This window comes from Dromiciops gliroides, chromosome 3, assembly GCF_019393635.1.
Source record: "Dromiciops gliroides isolate mDroGli1 chromosome 3, mDroGli1.pri, whole genome shotgun sequence".
Taxonomy (NCBI): Eukaryota; Metazoa; Chordata; class Mammalia; order Microbiotheria; family Microbiotheriidae; genus Dromiciops; species Dromiciops gliroides.
The window spans coordinates 379,649,078-379,662,332 of NC_057863.1; the positions used below are offsets into that span (position 1 = coordinate 379,649,078).

General features: G+C 38.3%; 1 protein-coding gene across 1 annotated transcript in view; it reads left to right on the plus strand.

Moving 5' to 3' along the window:
• NCKAP5 (NCK associated protein 5) overlaps positions 1-13,255 on the plus strand; it is a 1,132,898-nt gene that overhangs the window by 161,690 nt on the left and 957,953 nt on the right. Inside the window, 1 exon segment of the mRNA XM_043991612.1 lies at positions 5,215-5,344. Coding sequence (XP_043847547.1) covers positions 5,276-5,344 — 69 coding nt within the window. The 5' untranslated portion in view covers positions 5,215-5,275.

Genomic DNA, 13,255 nt, shown 5'->3' on the forward strand with positions numbered 1-13,255 from the left:
ATTAGAAATGTTAAAAAGTTCCATCTAATACTTTGGACCATTTAAACTGCAAAGAAAATTACAAGGGAGTTTATTTAGACCAACTCAGAGTTTTAAATATCTGGAAGTGAAAATTTCATTAGCTGGCAGTAGAATTGCAAAGAAAATAATCTACAGTCATTGTCGCTTAGCAGAAAGCTTAATTTCCTGTCTTTTATCAGGTTGCTGACCACTTCCAATCTCACCACTAGAAAGGGGTGCGATGAAATTTCTAAGCATATTTGCTTTCATCACACATTTATGTTAGGATAGAATATAGTGGGAGAAATAAATAAACATAATAAGATACATATATCAAGTAGTATATAATAATACATATGAAGCAACTAGGTGGCACAGTGGATAGAGCACTGGTGCTGAAGTTGGGACAACCTTACTTCAAATCTCACCTCAAACACTTACTAGCTATGTGACCCTGGGCAGTCACTTAACCCCAATTGCCTTAAACATCCGGGGCCATCTCCAATTGTCCCAATATATGTCTTGCCACTGGAAACAGATGGCTATGGAGGAGAGAGTGTGGTTGGTGATCTTGAATAGCTCTCCCTCACTTAAATCCAATTCAGTGCAAGTCACAATATCTCCTTGATGTCATGGTTCTCTTCAGAAATGAAGGACACACAACAACAATAATACATATACAATAAAACATATAAGTAGTAATAATAAGACATCCAGAGTAGATGATGATAATCTGAAAGAAGAAGTTATTCATAGCTGGAAGGATTGGGAAAGGCCTAGGCAAGATGAGATTTGAGTATAAACGAAGTTACAGAAACTAAGAGGCAGAAGTGTTGGCTCAAAGCATTTTAAACATGGGGTATAGTCAAGACAAAATCATGGAGAAAGAAAATAAAACTGTGTTTTAGGTAAACTGAAAATATGCCAATGTAGCTGGATCACAGTGTGTGTGGTGGTAAGATGAACGAAATGTAGGTCTTAGCCAATGTCAACTGCTGGGGAGAGGTCAAAGATTGAGAAAAGATATTAGCAATGAAGAATTCATTGCCAGCTATTGGAAAGACATTTTCTGTTTTCTTTTTTACTTTTTTTGCGGGGCAATGAGGGTTAAGTGACTTGCCCACAGTCACACAGCTAGTAAGTGTCAAATGTCTGAGGCTGGGTGGGGCAGGTAGGTGGCACAGTGGATAGAGCACTGGCCCTGGAGTCAGGAGTACCTGAGTTCAAATCCGGCCTCAGACACTTAACACTTACTAGATGTGTGACCCTTGGCAAGTCACTTAACCCTAATTGCCTCACCAAAAAAAAAAAAAAATGTCTGAGGCTGGATTTGAACTCATGTACTCCTGAATCCAGGGCTGGTGCCCTTGGAGAGGCATTTTCAATTGAATGAAGGGGTCAAAGAATAGAATCCAGAAGGTTTAGAAGGAAATAAGAGGAGAGGATGTACAGGTGCCAGTTGTAGTCTGCTTTCTCAAGGAGGTTACCTCTCAAATAAATAATGGAAATTTATAGGAAAATAGCTGATGAAAAGTAAAAGGGCCAATGGAGAGAGGAGAATGGGATCAGGTGTTAGGTGGGCTACTTGTCTAGAACTTCAAGGTCAACCAGGTCTTCAAATTCATTGATGAGGAAAAGTTTTAAATTGTCTCGCAAGGCTCAATATCAACTGTGAATAAAAAGATTGTTTCTCTTTTATTAATTAGTGCATTTGCCTAGAAAATGTTAGAAAAAACTTTTAATAAAGGAAAAAAAACTGAACGTGTTACCTTCCCAGACCAGTTTTCCTGAGGCCCTACTTGATTATTCTATGTACTCACTCCTTCCCCCATAATGACATATCTGTCTGTCTGTCTGTCTATCTATTGCAGGACAATGGGGGTAACATGACTTGCCCAGGGTCACACAGCTAGTAAGTGTCAAGTGTCTAGGCTGAATTTGAACTCAGGTCCTCCTGAATCCAGGGCTGGTGCTTTATCCACTATGCCACCTAGCTGCCCCCAACATATTTATTTTGTATTTATTTTTAATAGTGAGGCATCCTCATGTAGTGGAGACCTTTGGACCTTGAAGCCCAGAAGACCCATGTGTCTTGCCTCCAACACTTATTAGCTGTGTGTCTCTGGCCAAGTCTCTTAATCTTTCAGTGCTTTAGCCAACTCTATAGTACCAAGGGGAAGATGGGGTGATCACTTGCATGCCCAGTTTGTTTTTTTATTACCCAAACTATAATGTAATGGAATAAAAGAAAAACAAATTACATTTTTAAATGCAATAATTTATTTTTAAAAATGTTAAAGCATCCTCAGCTTGGGGTTTAGCAGGCAGTGGGCTAGGTCTAGCTCTCTTCCAACCCCTGCCTCATACCAATGATATCATAGGTACAGTTTGTATGCATATATTTTGAACATCCTTACATGTTTATGTTTCTTTCCCTCTTTATAAATTATAAGCTACTCGATGACAGGGTTTCTTTTTGTTGTCCTTGTACTACTAGTATATAACATAGTTCCTACGAATGGTAGGTACTTAATACTTATTTATCGAAGGGCTGATTAAACAGAAAAAAAATCAAATGTTGTCATACTATTTCGGAAGGGCTGCCCTATGTTTTTCATCTGTCTTAATTTTATGGTATTATCAGTAAGCACCTCATAAGCTAGAGGTGGTTTGGGAGGACATTTCAGAGCCCCTGAGGAGAGGAGCAAAGAGATGATGAAGCATTAGAGGAAGTCGGGGAATGATTCTAATACGCCATAAGTTGTCAGACACAGAAATTGGATTTTTTACCAAATGATGTTGGTGCGGCCTTTAAATTTCTGAAAGCCCTTTGCTGTTGTACTTGAACTAATTGCAGAATTCAAGTTTAGAGGAAAAAGCTGCTGGATGCATCTTCCAGCATCAGGAATGTGTGTACTTTATGTTGAGAATGATTGTCAGTTGCTTTGAAAGAAACCACTGTAGATAAACACATATGTATTTGGTTGCCCAGTACCTTGTTGCTGTCACACTCTCTGTGTTCATGTGGCTAACTATAGGCAGCAAACAAATGTGCCATGAAAAGAATTAACTACCAATGGAGGCAATAAAGAATGTGCTTTACATGTAGGCAGGATTCATGGTTTAAAGGACACCGAGAGGTTCCCCTGCTCCCGAGTATCCACCTTTCTAACCTGTTACGCCATTAACAATTTCTACCATTAGAATAAGTCTTAAGGATTCAAATATCCTTTTCTTTTCTTTTTTTTTTGGGGGGGCAATGGGGGTTAAGTGACTTGCCCAGGGTCACACAGCTAGTGTCAAGTGTCTGAGGCTGGATTTGAATTCAGGTCCTCCTGAATCCAGGGCCAGTGCTTTATCCACCATGCCCCGTAGCTGCTCCAGGATGAAAGTATTCCTACCTGGAATCATAGCGTTTAAGGAAACTGGACTGGTTGGAATGAATAGGGAGAAGTACGTTGGATGTAGGAATTTTGAATGTAGGAATGTAGAATCTAGATTTTATCCTACCCTCAATGGGGAAATATGGGGGTCTGAACAAGACAGTAGCAGAATGAAATAGGTATTATAGGAAAATTAATCTGGGGATGGTATTGAGAACTGATTGGAAGGTGGAGACACTATTATCAGGACAACCAATCAGGCAGGAAATTTAGTTTTCTTTTGTTTCAGCCATGTCAATAATATTTTGCCAGGGCTATAAAACTGGTCCCTACCTTGCTTTTTTTCCCCCAAAAATCTTTGCTTGTGCAAGCAAATAGTAGGAAGAAAGGAAAGAGAATGAGGCAATGTTTGTATCTTAGAATGGAAGCCCTTTGAGAATAAGAATGAAATCAGAAGACCTGGGTTCAAGACTACCACTATTTGACTTTGGATAAGTCACTTAATCTGTCTGTGTTTCAGTTTCCTTACTTGTAAAATGGGAGTTCAATAAATATTTCAATTAAGCAAACCTCAACTAAGTACTTAATTTGTTTCAAACTAGGTGTCATTGATGTTAATATGAAAAACAGACTTTGTCCCCCAAGGTGATGTACCATTTATTAATAATACCTAACTAACTATCTAACCCAGGGTAGGATAATTGATTAAAATGAGGTCGGTAAAAGCAAGGTGTAAACAGTCAAGTGTTATATACATGTAAGATGGTAACATTATTAGTATTTTGTTATAACTCTCTATTTTACAATAAAAATGCATTTATCTGGCACTCATTTAACTTGAAATATTTGCTTACTGGCTATACACTCCTATCAACAATACCAATATCATTCAAGTTCATGACTACTACAAGATCCTGAGGTGCCTCTTGGATAATCAAGAAAAATTAAATTACGTTCTGTAGAGTGTTAATGTTAAATGAATTTTAATTTATTCTAATCTTTGAAAATTGGTAACATGATGATAACATTAAAATAAACTCATCTAGCAATTTAAGGTTTGCAAAATTCATTCCTCACGACAACCCTGTGAGGTAGGTAGGTTGTTACGTGTGCAATTGTCTCCATTTTACAAATGAGGAAATGGGCTCAGAACAGTTAAACGACTTACCCATATACCCAGGAAGTGTCAGAGTCAAGATTTGAACCTAGGGATCTCCTGTTGTCCAGTTAAGACAGAAGTCTTTTGGTAAATATTTGTTGTTGATAATGATGAAGTCTGTGTTGTTGTTTTTCGGGCTAGCAGTTCCAAAAGGAATGTGTCCTATGACACTCATCAAGTATTTACAAGGAATGGAATTTGAAAACTTGAATTTTAATGATAATTTTAACATTTGGTAGATGAGAGCATTTTGCTTCTCCCTTAAATGAGTCTCGGGTAGTCTGAGCTCAGTAAATATCAGTTGTAGGGGAGAGTTTTGTCAATTTGGTTTCATGGAATTTGCAGAAAGCATCCATGTACATAGTAACAGAGTGAGTCATGCCAATAGAAAGAAGCTGGTGTGGAACAAGTGTGGCATGAAATGGACTGTTTGTTTTTTTCCACAGTCTGCTGATTAGTCCTGCAAACCCATTCCCCAGCTCTGTTAGCAAAACCTATAAAAACACTGGGGCCTCGATAAAGTAAGCCACCAATGTTAGTAACCCCTTCAAGTGTGTGGGGGTTGCAAAAGTCCCGGTTCTGTACCCACCATTTGCATCTGCTTAGAGAGTTAATAATGAAAGTCCGAGAAATGTTAATGTGGATAGTAGAACACATGTTCCCTTTTTGCAGTGACCCTGGAAACGGCCTGAGATCTCTTATAAATCACAAAGGAAAATAAATACCTTCATCCATGGAGGGGAAAAGACAGCTCGAGAAAAGGGACTTTGGAAAAAGGTTGTCTCTAGACAGCAGTCTTGTGGTGAGTACTAAAATATTCATTTACTGCTCTATGTGTTTTGGCTTAAAAAGCATTATTCTTTGACTGTTATTTCCTGAACCCCGTGCCTTTGAAACTACCATTCCAAATACCCCATTAGCAGCATCCCTGGGGATTTCTTTTCATTTATTTTTTACAAACTCAAAAGGCAGCAAATTATAGGAATGTTTGTCTAGTATCTTAATAGGTGAATGTCATAATCTGTCAACATTATATATAATTACTGTAATTCCATCTAAAGGAGACATCACCCTACACAAAAACACCACTGTACAGTTATTGCTAAATATAAGGCCTCTGTATGGAGTTCTCCCATCACAAATTTATCCTCATGTTGTAGACTAGACTAATAAGAATCTATGTAGTAACAATTCTGAAAGAGCCAATTTGGCTCCTGAAATTTGGAGGTGGGTATAGGGGTTAGTTTAATGGAATATTAGGCTTTTTCTTTCCAAGTTTCTGTGCAGATGTGAGTTGTTTTTGAAAACCCACCATCTGGTTGGATATTTGCAGTCATGGAGATTGGCTGTCTGTGGAAGGAGACTAAGCTATTTCTCATTTAGAAGTTCACCAATTCTTTCTCCCTCTTTGGGCCACATTTTATCAGCTGCCAATTCAATGCTCACGAGGAGAAAGAGTTAAGGGAATGAAGTGGGTTATTTCTTTTTCTATGGGCCCAGATAGAGAAATGGAGATGTAGCTCTATTTTTTTTTTCTCTTTCAGGATTAGGTTTTGTAAATCACAATTTCCAAACGCTAGAGATAGAGTTGTGTTCTCAGTCTAGTGCCCTTTCTAGGTGTTGTGGTCTTCACCTCTCCAACTATTCAAAGAAAGGAACTTCTGGGAGTCATAAAAGGTATTAGCATGGAGCCCAGCAACAGCTCAGATCCTTTTCTGAATATTAGATCCAAGCTCTGAATGTGCACCCAGATGTATGGGTATATATGAATTATACATTAAGTAGCACCTTGCCAGTACACAAGTTCATTGTTTTATTTTAATCTCTTTTCCTGATATGATGCTCCACCACTAGTTTGTTTCCTAGTTTTCTCTGTCTCTGGACAGAAAAGAGGTGAAAAGTGTGTGTGTGTGTGTGTGTGTGTGTGTGTGTGTGTGTGTGTGTGGAGCATTTGAGAGGATTGGGTAGGAGCAAGGGGTAGACATTCAAAGATACTTTCCTTCTTCTCCTTACCACCATCAATCTAAAATAGGAATGTGAAGTAGTTTGGGTATGCAAATATAATTATAGGGACTGCATTATGCATAGGAAGAATTGATAATTTATTATATGGTTTGATTTGAATTGGCACCAGGAAGGTCTCCTTGCCCCCATATAGCTCCCTAGATAGATTGCCACTGATGACCTTGATTGGCCTTAGGATTATGACATCATCCCTTGTTAATAAACTCGAAAAAGCAAGGCAAGAAAGTTTACTCTACTTGGAATCAGCAGGTGTGGGTTCAGATGAACTTGAACAAGTCATTTAAACTTGCTATGTTTGGTTTTCCTCATTTGTCAAATGGAGATAATGACATCTGCCTTACCTGCCTCACAGGGCTGTGTTGTAAGGATCAAATGGGATAAAAAAAATGTGAGAGCACTTTGTAAACCATAGAGCATTGAGATATCATCCTTATCACTCATAGATAAGATACATAATGTCTCTCAATTGGAGGTATTAGAATACGGGTTCATAAGCAGGGATGAATGGACACCATGGATAGATTTTAGGGACTCTGTGAACTTGGATGAGAAAAAAATACATCTTTTTTTCACTAACTCCTTAGCATTTACTTCAACAATGAATGTAAGTAGCAAAAAGTTATTCTGAGAAGCAGTCCATAGGCTTTACCACACTGTGAAAATGGTCCATCTCTCCTTGTCCTGTCCTGTCCTCTCCTTCTTCACCATCCCTTCCCTCCCCTCCCCACCTCTCCTCTCCTCTCCTCTCCTCTCTGAGATTACCTTCAAGTTAGCCTGTTTATATCTTGTTAGCTTATTTTCTCCTACATTAGCTTATACGTTTTCTTTTAAAACTGGGTTTTTCTAGCTCACACTGGCTGGAAGAGCAGCAGCTTCTCATGAGACCAATGTCTCTGCTCATTGGCCTGACAGTTTTGGCTGCACTGAGTTCTATCTACCTTAGGGATCCTGGTGGTCCTGTGATCTCAGAGGTTCACCGTATTGGTGCTGTATGTACTGTACCAATCCATTTAGCCTACTGCAGACCAGAAATGCCAGCACTTAGCACAGTGCTTGGCACATAGTAACCACTTAATAAGTGCTTCTTGCTTTGACTCTGTGTATGTGTTGAATTACCTGACTTCAGGGCAAGTGTTTAATACTAATATTTGGTGATTGAAGCCAAATTTCCTCACTTTGTGGATGATTAGCCTTTTGTAAGTATGTGCATGAAATTTAGTTATGTTATCACTACTAGATATTACTTCAACGCTAGGTTTTTGTTCATACAATCCCACTGAACAGGCCTAGGGATTTGGGGTTCCTGGTTGTTTCTTTCTTTTGGAAAATGAATATCATTTAGTTGACTTTCTTGCCTGTCATCATTTAAAACTTCCGTGACAATAAAACTGTGTTGCTTAGCTCTGACTTGAAAAAACAGATTCTTTAAAAACTCATGATATCATGTATAGGAGATTTTTTCTTTTTAAACAGTGTTCCATTTTCCTTTGGTTATCTAGAATCACATTCTGTTAGTGCCACCTTTACTCCCTTAAAGTAAGAAACCCTGAGATAAAGCATGCTCACACATGGCTGCACGCCTTAGTTAGTATATGGTGGGCGCTTAATAGCTGCTAATAATGGGAAAAATCTCTTGACATAATATGGTTTATGCCAAGTGAATTTCACATGATCCTGCATGTTATGTGGGGCCCTTCATGTAGGAAGAAGTCATGTGGCATAACAGAATGAATGCCAGGTTTGGATGCAGAGAAAAGACCTGAGTTTGCATCTTTCATCTGACACTTGCTTTGTCTCCTTAGACAATTTATTTAAACTCTGTCACTCAGTTTCCTTCTCAATAAAATGGGAATAATAATAAATATCTCCCCTTTCTAAACATTGGGTTATTTTGAGACTCAAAGGATATTATTTATTTATATATTTAAATATAAACATATGTACATAAACCTATACAAATATATACTTTATATGTATGTTATATGTAATATATATATAGTTTTTTAATCATATATAGTTTTATGAATCATAGATAGATAGACAGTCAGACAGGTAGACAGACAGAAAGGGCCTAAACTTGTGACTTTATGTCATCTATTTTTGTTGGTTATTGTATGGACCTGTTAATTCATTTCATTACGGCAGGTCAGTGACACAGTGGATAGATAGAGCATTGGGCCTGGAGTCAGGAAGACCTAAGTTCAAATCTAACCTCAGACACTTACTAGCTGTGTAACCCTGGGCAAGTCCCTTCATCCTGTTTGCCTTGGTTTCTTCATCTGTAAAGTAAGTGGGAGAAGGAAATAGCAAACCACTTCAGTATCTTTCCCCAGAAAACCCCAAATGGTATCACAGAGTCAGACATGACAGAAAAACAACAATGATTTCATTGACGTGGGGAATTCCTGGTGTGTAAAATCCCTTTTCTTGTCTTTTTTTTTTTTTTGGTGAGGCAATTGGGGTTAAGTGACTTGCCCAAGGTCACACAGCTAGTAAGTGTCAAGTGTCTGAGCCTGGATTTGAACTCAGGTACTCCTGAATCCAGGGCTGGTGCTTTATCCACTGCACCACCTAGCTGCCCCCTAAAACCCCTTTTCTTAAAGATTTTAGATCTTCAACTTCATACCTTCTTATCTTAAACAGTTGTTGGGGGTGGGGGGAATAAGAAGTAAAGAGACTTGCCCATGGTCACACAGGGAGTATATGTCAATTAATCTTCCTGATTCTAAGGCTGGCTTTTTCTCTGCTATAGTAAGTCAACATTATTGTTGCTGTTGTTTTTTGTTACCAGTGGAATTCAGGTAGAAATGATCTCAGAGTTGCTATAATGTTATTATTCTTTAACATTTACTATTATGTGGAGAGGAAGTGTTGCACAGTGGGTAGAGATTAGGCCTTGGAGTTCAGCAGTATTGGGTTTGTCAAGCTTCTGACACATATTGGTGGGTCACCCTGGGTAAATCAGCTAAGCATGCCCCAGGCAATTCTTGAAGAATTTAAATTGGAGAACAGATGCCCATCTGCATTAGTGGAGTTTTAACCTCACAAGGAGTTCCTTATACTAATGAAAACATAGACTGAAGCCTAAATACTACTTGTGATTACATAAGTAAATAAAATACCCACTTTTTTATTAGAGTATTGAGATAGAAGCTCATCTTCTGCAGGCTCATGAAAAGCAGCTCTGAGATAGAGGAGCCAGGAGCAGATTACATATCATAATAGAAACGTCATCCTTTTTCAACAAGAATAGGTCCTTCGATTTTGAATATTTGTTGTTCTGCATCAGTTAGAAATTATGAGTATTCAGTACAATGACCTCTATAAAATTAAAAAAATTGTTTTAAAATTTTATAGATCAATGTCATGTCATAGTCAATGTAGGCAACAATTAAGCCTATAATAACTGTTCAGTTCCAGGACAGTTTATTTGAGGAACTCTCAAGAATATTGAAGAATTTCTTGTATCAAGGGTCTTCTAATACAGGAATTTGTTATTTTAGCTTGTGAATGATAGTGAGGTGCTGGTATTCTACGTTGTTATGAATTCCTAATTATTAAGTACATTCTAACTTGTTTTGCAGCTTGTGGTGATAAGTCACACCTTTTCCTGTTGTAAATTACACCAATCAATAAGTCTGGAATCCTCAAGAATAAACTATCTGCAATTTTTGGTGTCATTGATTTGGTCTTGCCTCACTATCATGAAGTCCTATGTTTCTGTGAACAAATTCATGAGTCTTAGTTATTTACTGCTTCTCTTTCAGCATGTAGTAGACTGAGCTCATGGAGATAGGAGTAAGAGTACCAACTTTGTTCCAAAAAGTAAAAATTGGCTTGATAGTAGAATCAGAAGGTACATAATATATGTGAGGCTGGAAAGGTAGTTTGAGGAGAACTTGTGAAAGACTCTAAGTGCCAGAGAATTATTTATTTTATTCTAGAGGCAATAGGGAATCACTGGAGCTTTGGGCGGGGAGGAAGGAAGTAATATGATCAGACCTGTACTTAAGGAAAATCACTTTGGCAGCTGTGAGAAGGATGGATTGGTGTGAGGAAAGACTTGAGGCAGGGAGACTAATAAAGAGGTCATTGAAATGGTCTGGGATAGAACTGAAGAGGGCAAAATCTAATTTGATGACTATGTGAGTAGAGAGAAGGGGACAGATTCAAGAGATGTAAAGGTAGAAATGACCACATTTGGCAACTGGCTGGATTTGTGAGGTGAAGGAAGTAATAGTAATGCTAGCATTGTGAATTTGGGAAACTGGAAAGATATTGAGAGTTTTTGGTTTTCTTTTCTTTCTTTCCTTCCTTCTTCCTTTCTTTCTTTCCTTTTTTTGCTGAAATAGGGAAGTTGGGAAGAATAATAGGTTTGGGAGAAAAATGAGTTCTATTTTTTGACATATCAAATTTGAGACGTTTAAGGGACATCTAGTTTGAAATGCCTAATAGGTTATTTCTGATGCAGGAAAGAAGCTCAGGTGAGAGGCAGGGGCTGGGTATATAGATCTGGGAATCATCTGCATAGATATGAAAATTAAACTCATGGAAGCTGACAAGATCATCTAGAGTGTGTTATATATATATATATATATATATATATATATATATATATATATATATATATATATATATAGAGAGAGAGAGAGAGAGAGAGAGAGAGAGAGAGAGAGAGAGAGAGAGAGAGAGAGAGAAAGAAAAGAGCACCCAGGACAGCACTGGGGAGCAAAGTTAGGGCATGTGATGTGGATGATGTTCCGGGAACAGAGATAGAGCAGCAGTCAGAGAGGTAGGAGGAGACCCATCTAAAAGTAATGTGAGGAAATCTCACAGGAGAGAGTAGGCAGAAGGAGCCTGGTCAAAAAGGATGAGGATGGAGAAAAGACTGTACAATTTGGTAATTATGAGATTTAAAGAAAAAGGAGCTTTAGCTGAAGGGTTAAGCTGCAAGTCAGATTGCTCATATTAGCGCTTAATGTTTATGGGTATTGGGGGTGCTGCTGCTCATGGTGCTCATGATTCCATTACTAATGCACTTAAAGTCTTTCATTTGGCATGATGGGGTGGCAATGGGCGTGGGGTGAAGCCGTGTGCTCTGGATTTGAAGTCAGAACATCTACTTTCAAATCCTGGTTCAGATACTCATTAGCTTATTGAGATTGGACAAATCACTACACCTTTTTTATTTTCACCCTTCATAAAAGGAGAGGGTGACCAAGTGGTTAATATAGTGCCTGGCACATAGTAGGTGATCAATAAATGTTTATTGATTGATTAACCACAAAGATGTCTTTCCAGCTCTAAGTCCTGCTACTGAAACTGCCTTGAATTTCCATGACTTCAGAGATCTTATACCAAATTTCAGAGTATCAAGAGGCACCAGATATTTTCCTTTACAGATTGTAGTCCAAACCCATAACATACTGTTTTGACTAAGAACAAGGGGACTATTAGCTTCATTACATTTAGCACATAATCAAATTGCAAAGGGCCGTGTAGGAAGTGTATTTCGATGTAATTGCATTCTTCAGACAGAGGAAACCGCAGAATGAAGAACCTTACTGTACATGTGATGAAATTGCTCCCATTTGGGAATTTGAGCCAGTGGTTCTTAATCTTAATTTAAGTTCTGGAATTCACGTGTATGGCTGTGTGAGTGTGTGTCTGTATGTGCGTGTCTGCATGCACATGCATACACATATAGGTAAAGATGCAGTCTTTGCAACTGACCATATTTTGCTTTATAAATCATTCTTTTAATGAAAAAAAAAGTATCCTGTAAGTAAAATGAAAAATGAAAAAAAAACCTGGTTGGGGCAAGGGGAGGAGAAGTAAAGAAGGTTCAACATGCAGAAAACTCTGACTGCAATGCGGCCACTATCAGTAGGAGTCTATGGAGTAGCTGTAAATTCGGGGCAAGTATAGTCCTCTCTCTGATGATAATAAAAATCACACCAGAAATCTAGGCCTTTTCTTGACCCTAGACTGTTCAGCTGTCCCCAGGATACTTTTTGATCAGAAGAAGTCGGTGTTTCAAGCTGTGCTTTTTATTTGCAAGAATGATTCCCAGGCTATATGCTCAGTGATTTGACACTTGGAAGCTGTGATAGCATTGAGCCATCAGGAGGTGAGGAAGTGAGCTATCTTTCTTAGCAACTCACATTTCAACAGTAAACATTTCCTCTTAATTTGAAAGAGAGAGAACTTTCACTTTTAACTGCAGATGGCAGTAATTGTTACCTTGGTGATTGATGGATCCCTCCCAATCCTCCAAAACTCTAGAACTGTCCACGGTGTCAGCTGCACAGACATCACTATTATTCATGTAGCGTAATTTGGATTAGAGTCACTGAGGCTGGAAAAAGACCCCCAGAGGTCACCTAGTCTGTGCTTCTCTTTTGGGCAAGTTTCATCAAAACCATTACAGTCATATGGTCCTCTGTCTCTACATTTCAATAAGGCAATCAATCAGTATTTGCCCGTGACATCCCCAGAGCTGAGCTAGAGGCAGTTGTACAAGAAATATTAGAAGTGGTCTCAGTTCTCATATAGTTTACAATGTAAGCTTCTTGTGGGAAGAGACTGTTTCAACTTTTTGGTCAAAGGCTAAGCTTTCTACTTCTCTAGATGCCTGTTCATGAACATGAATATGTCCTTTAATTGACAATAACTTAGGCAATCGAAT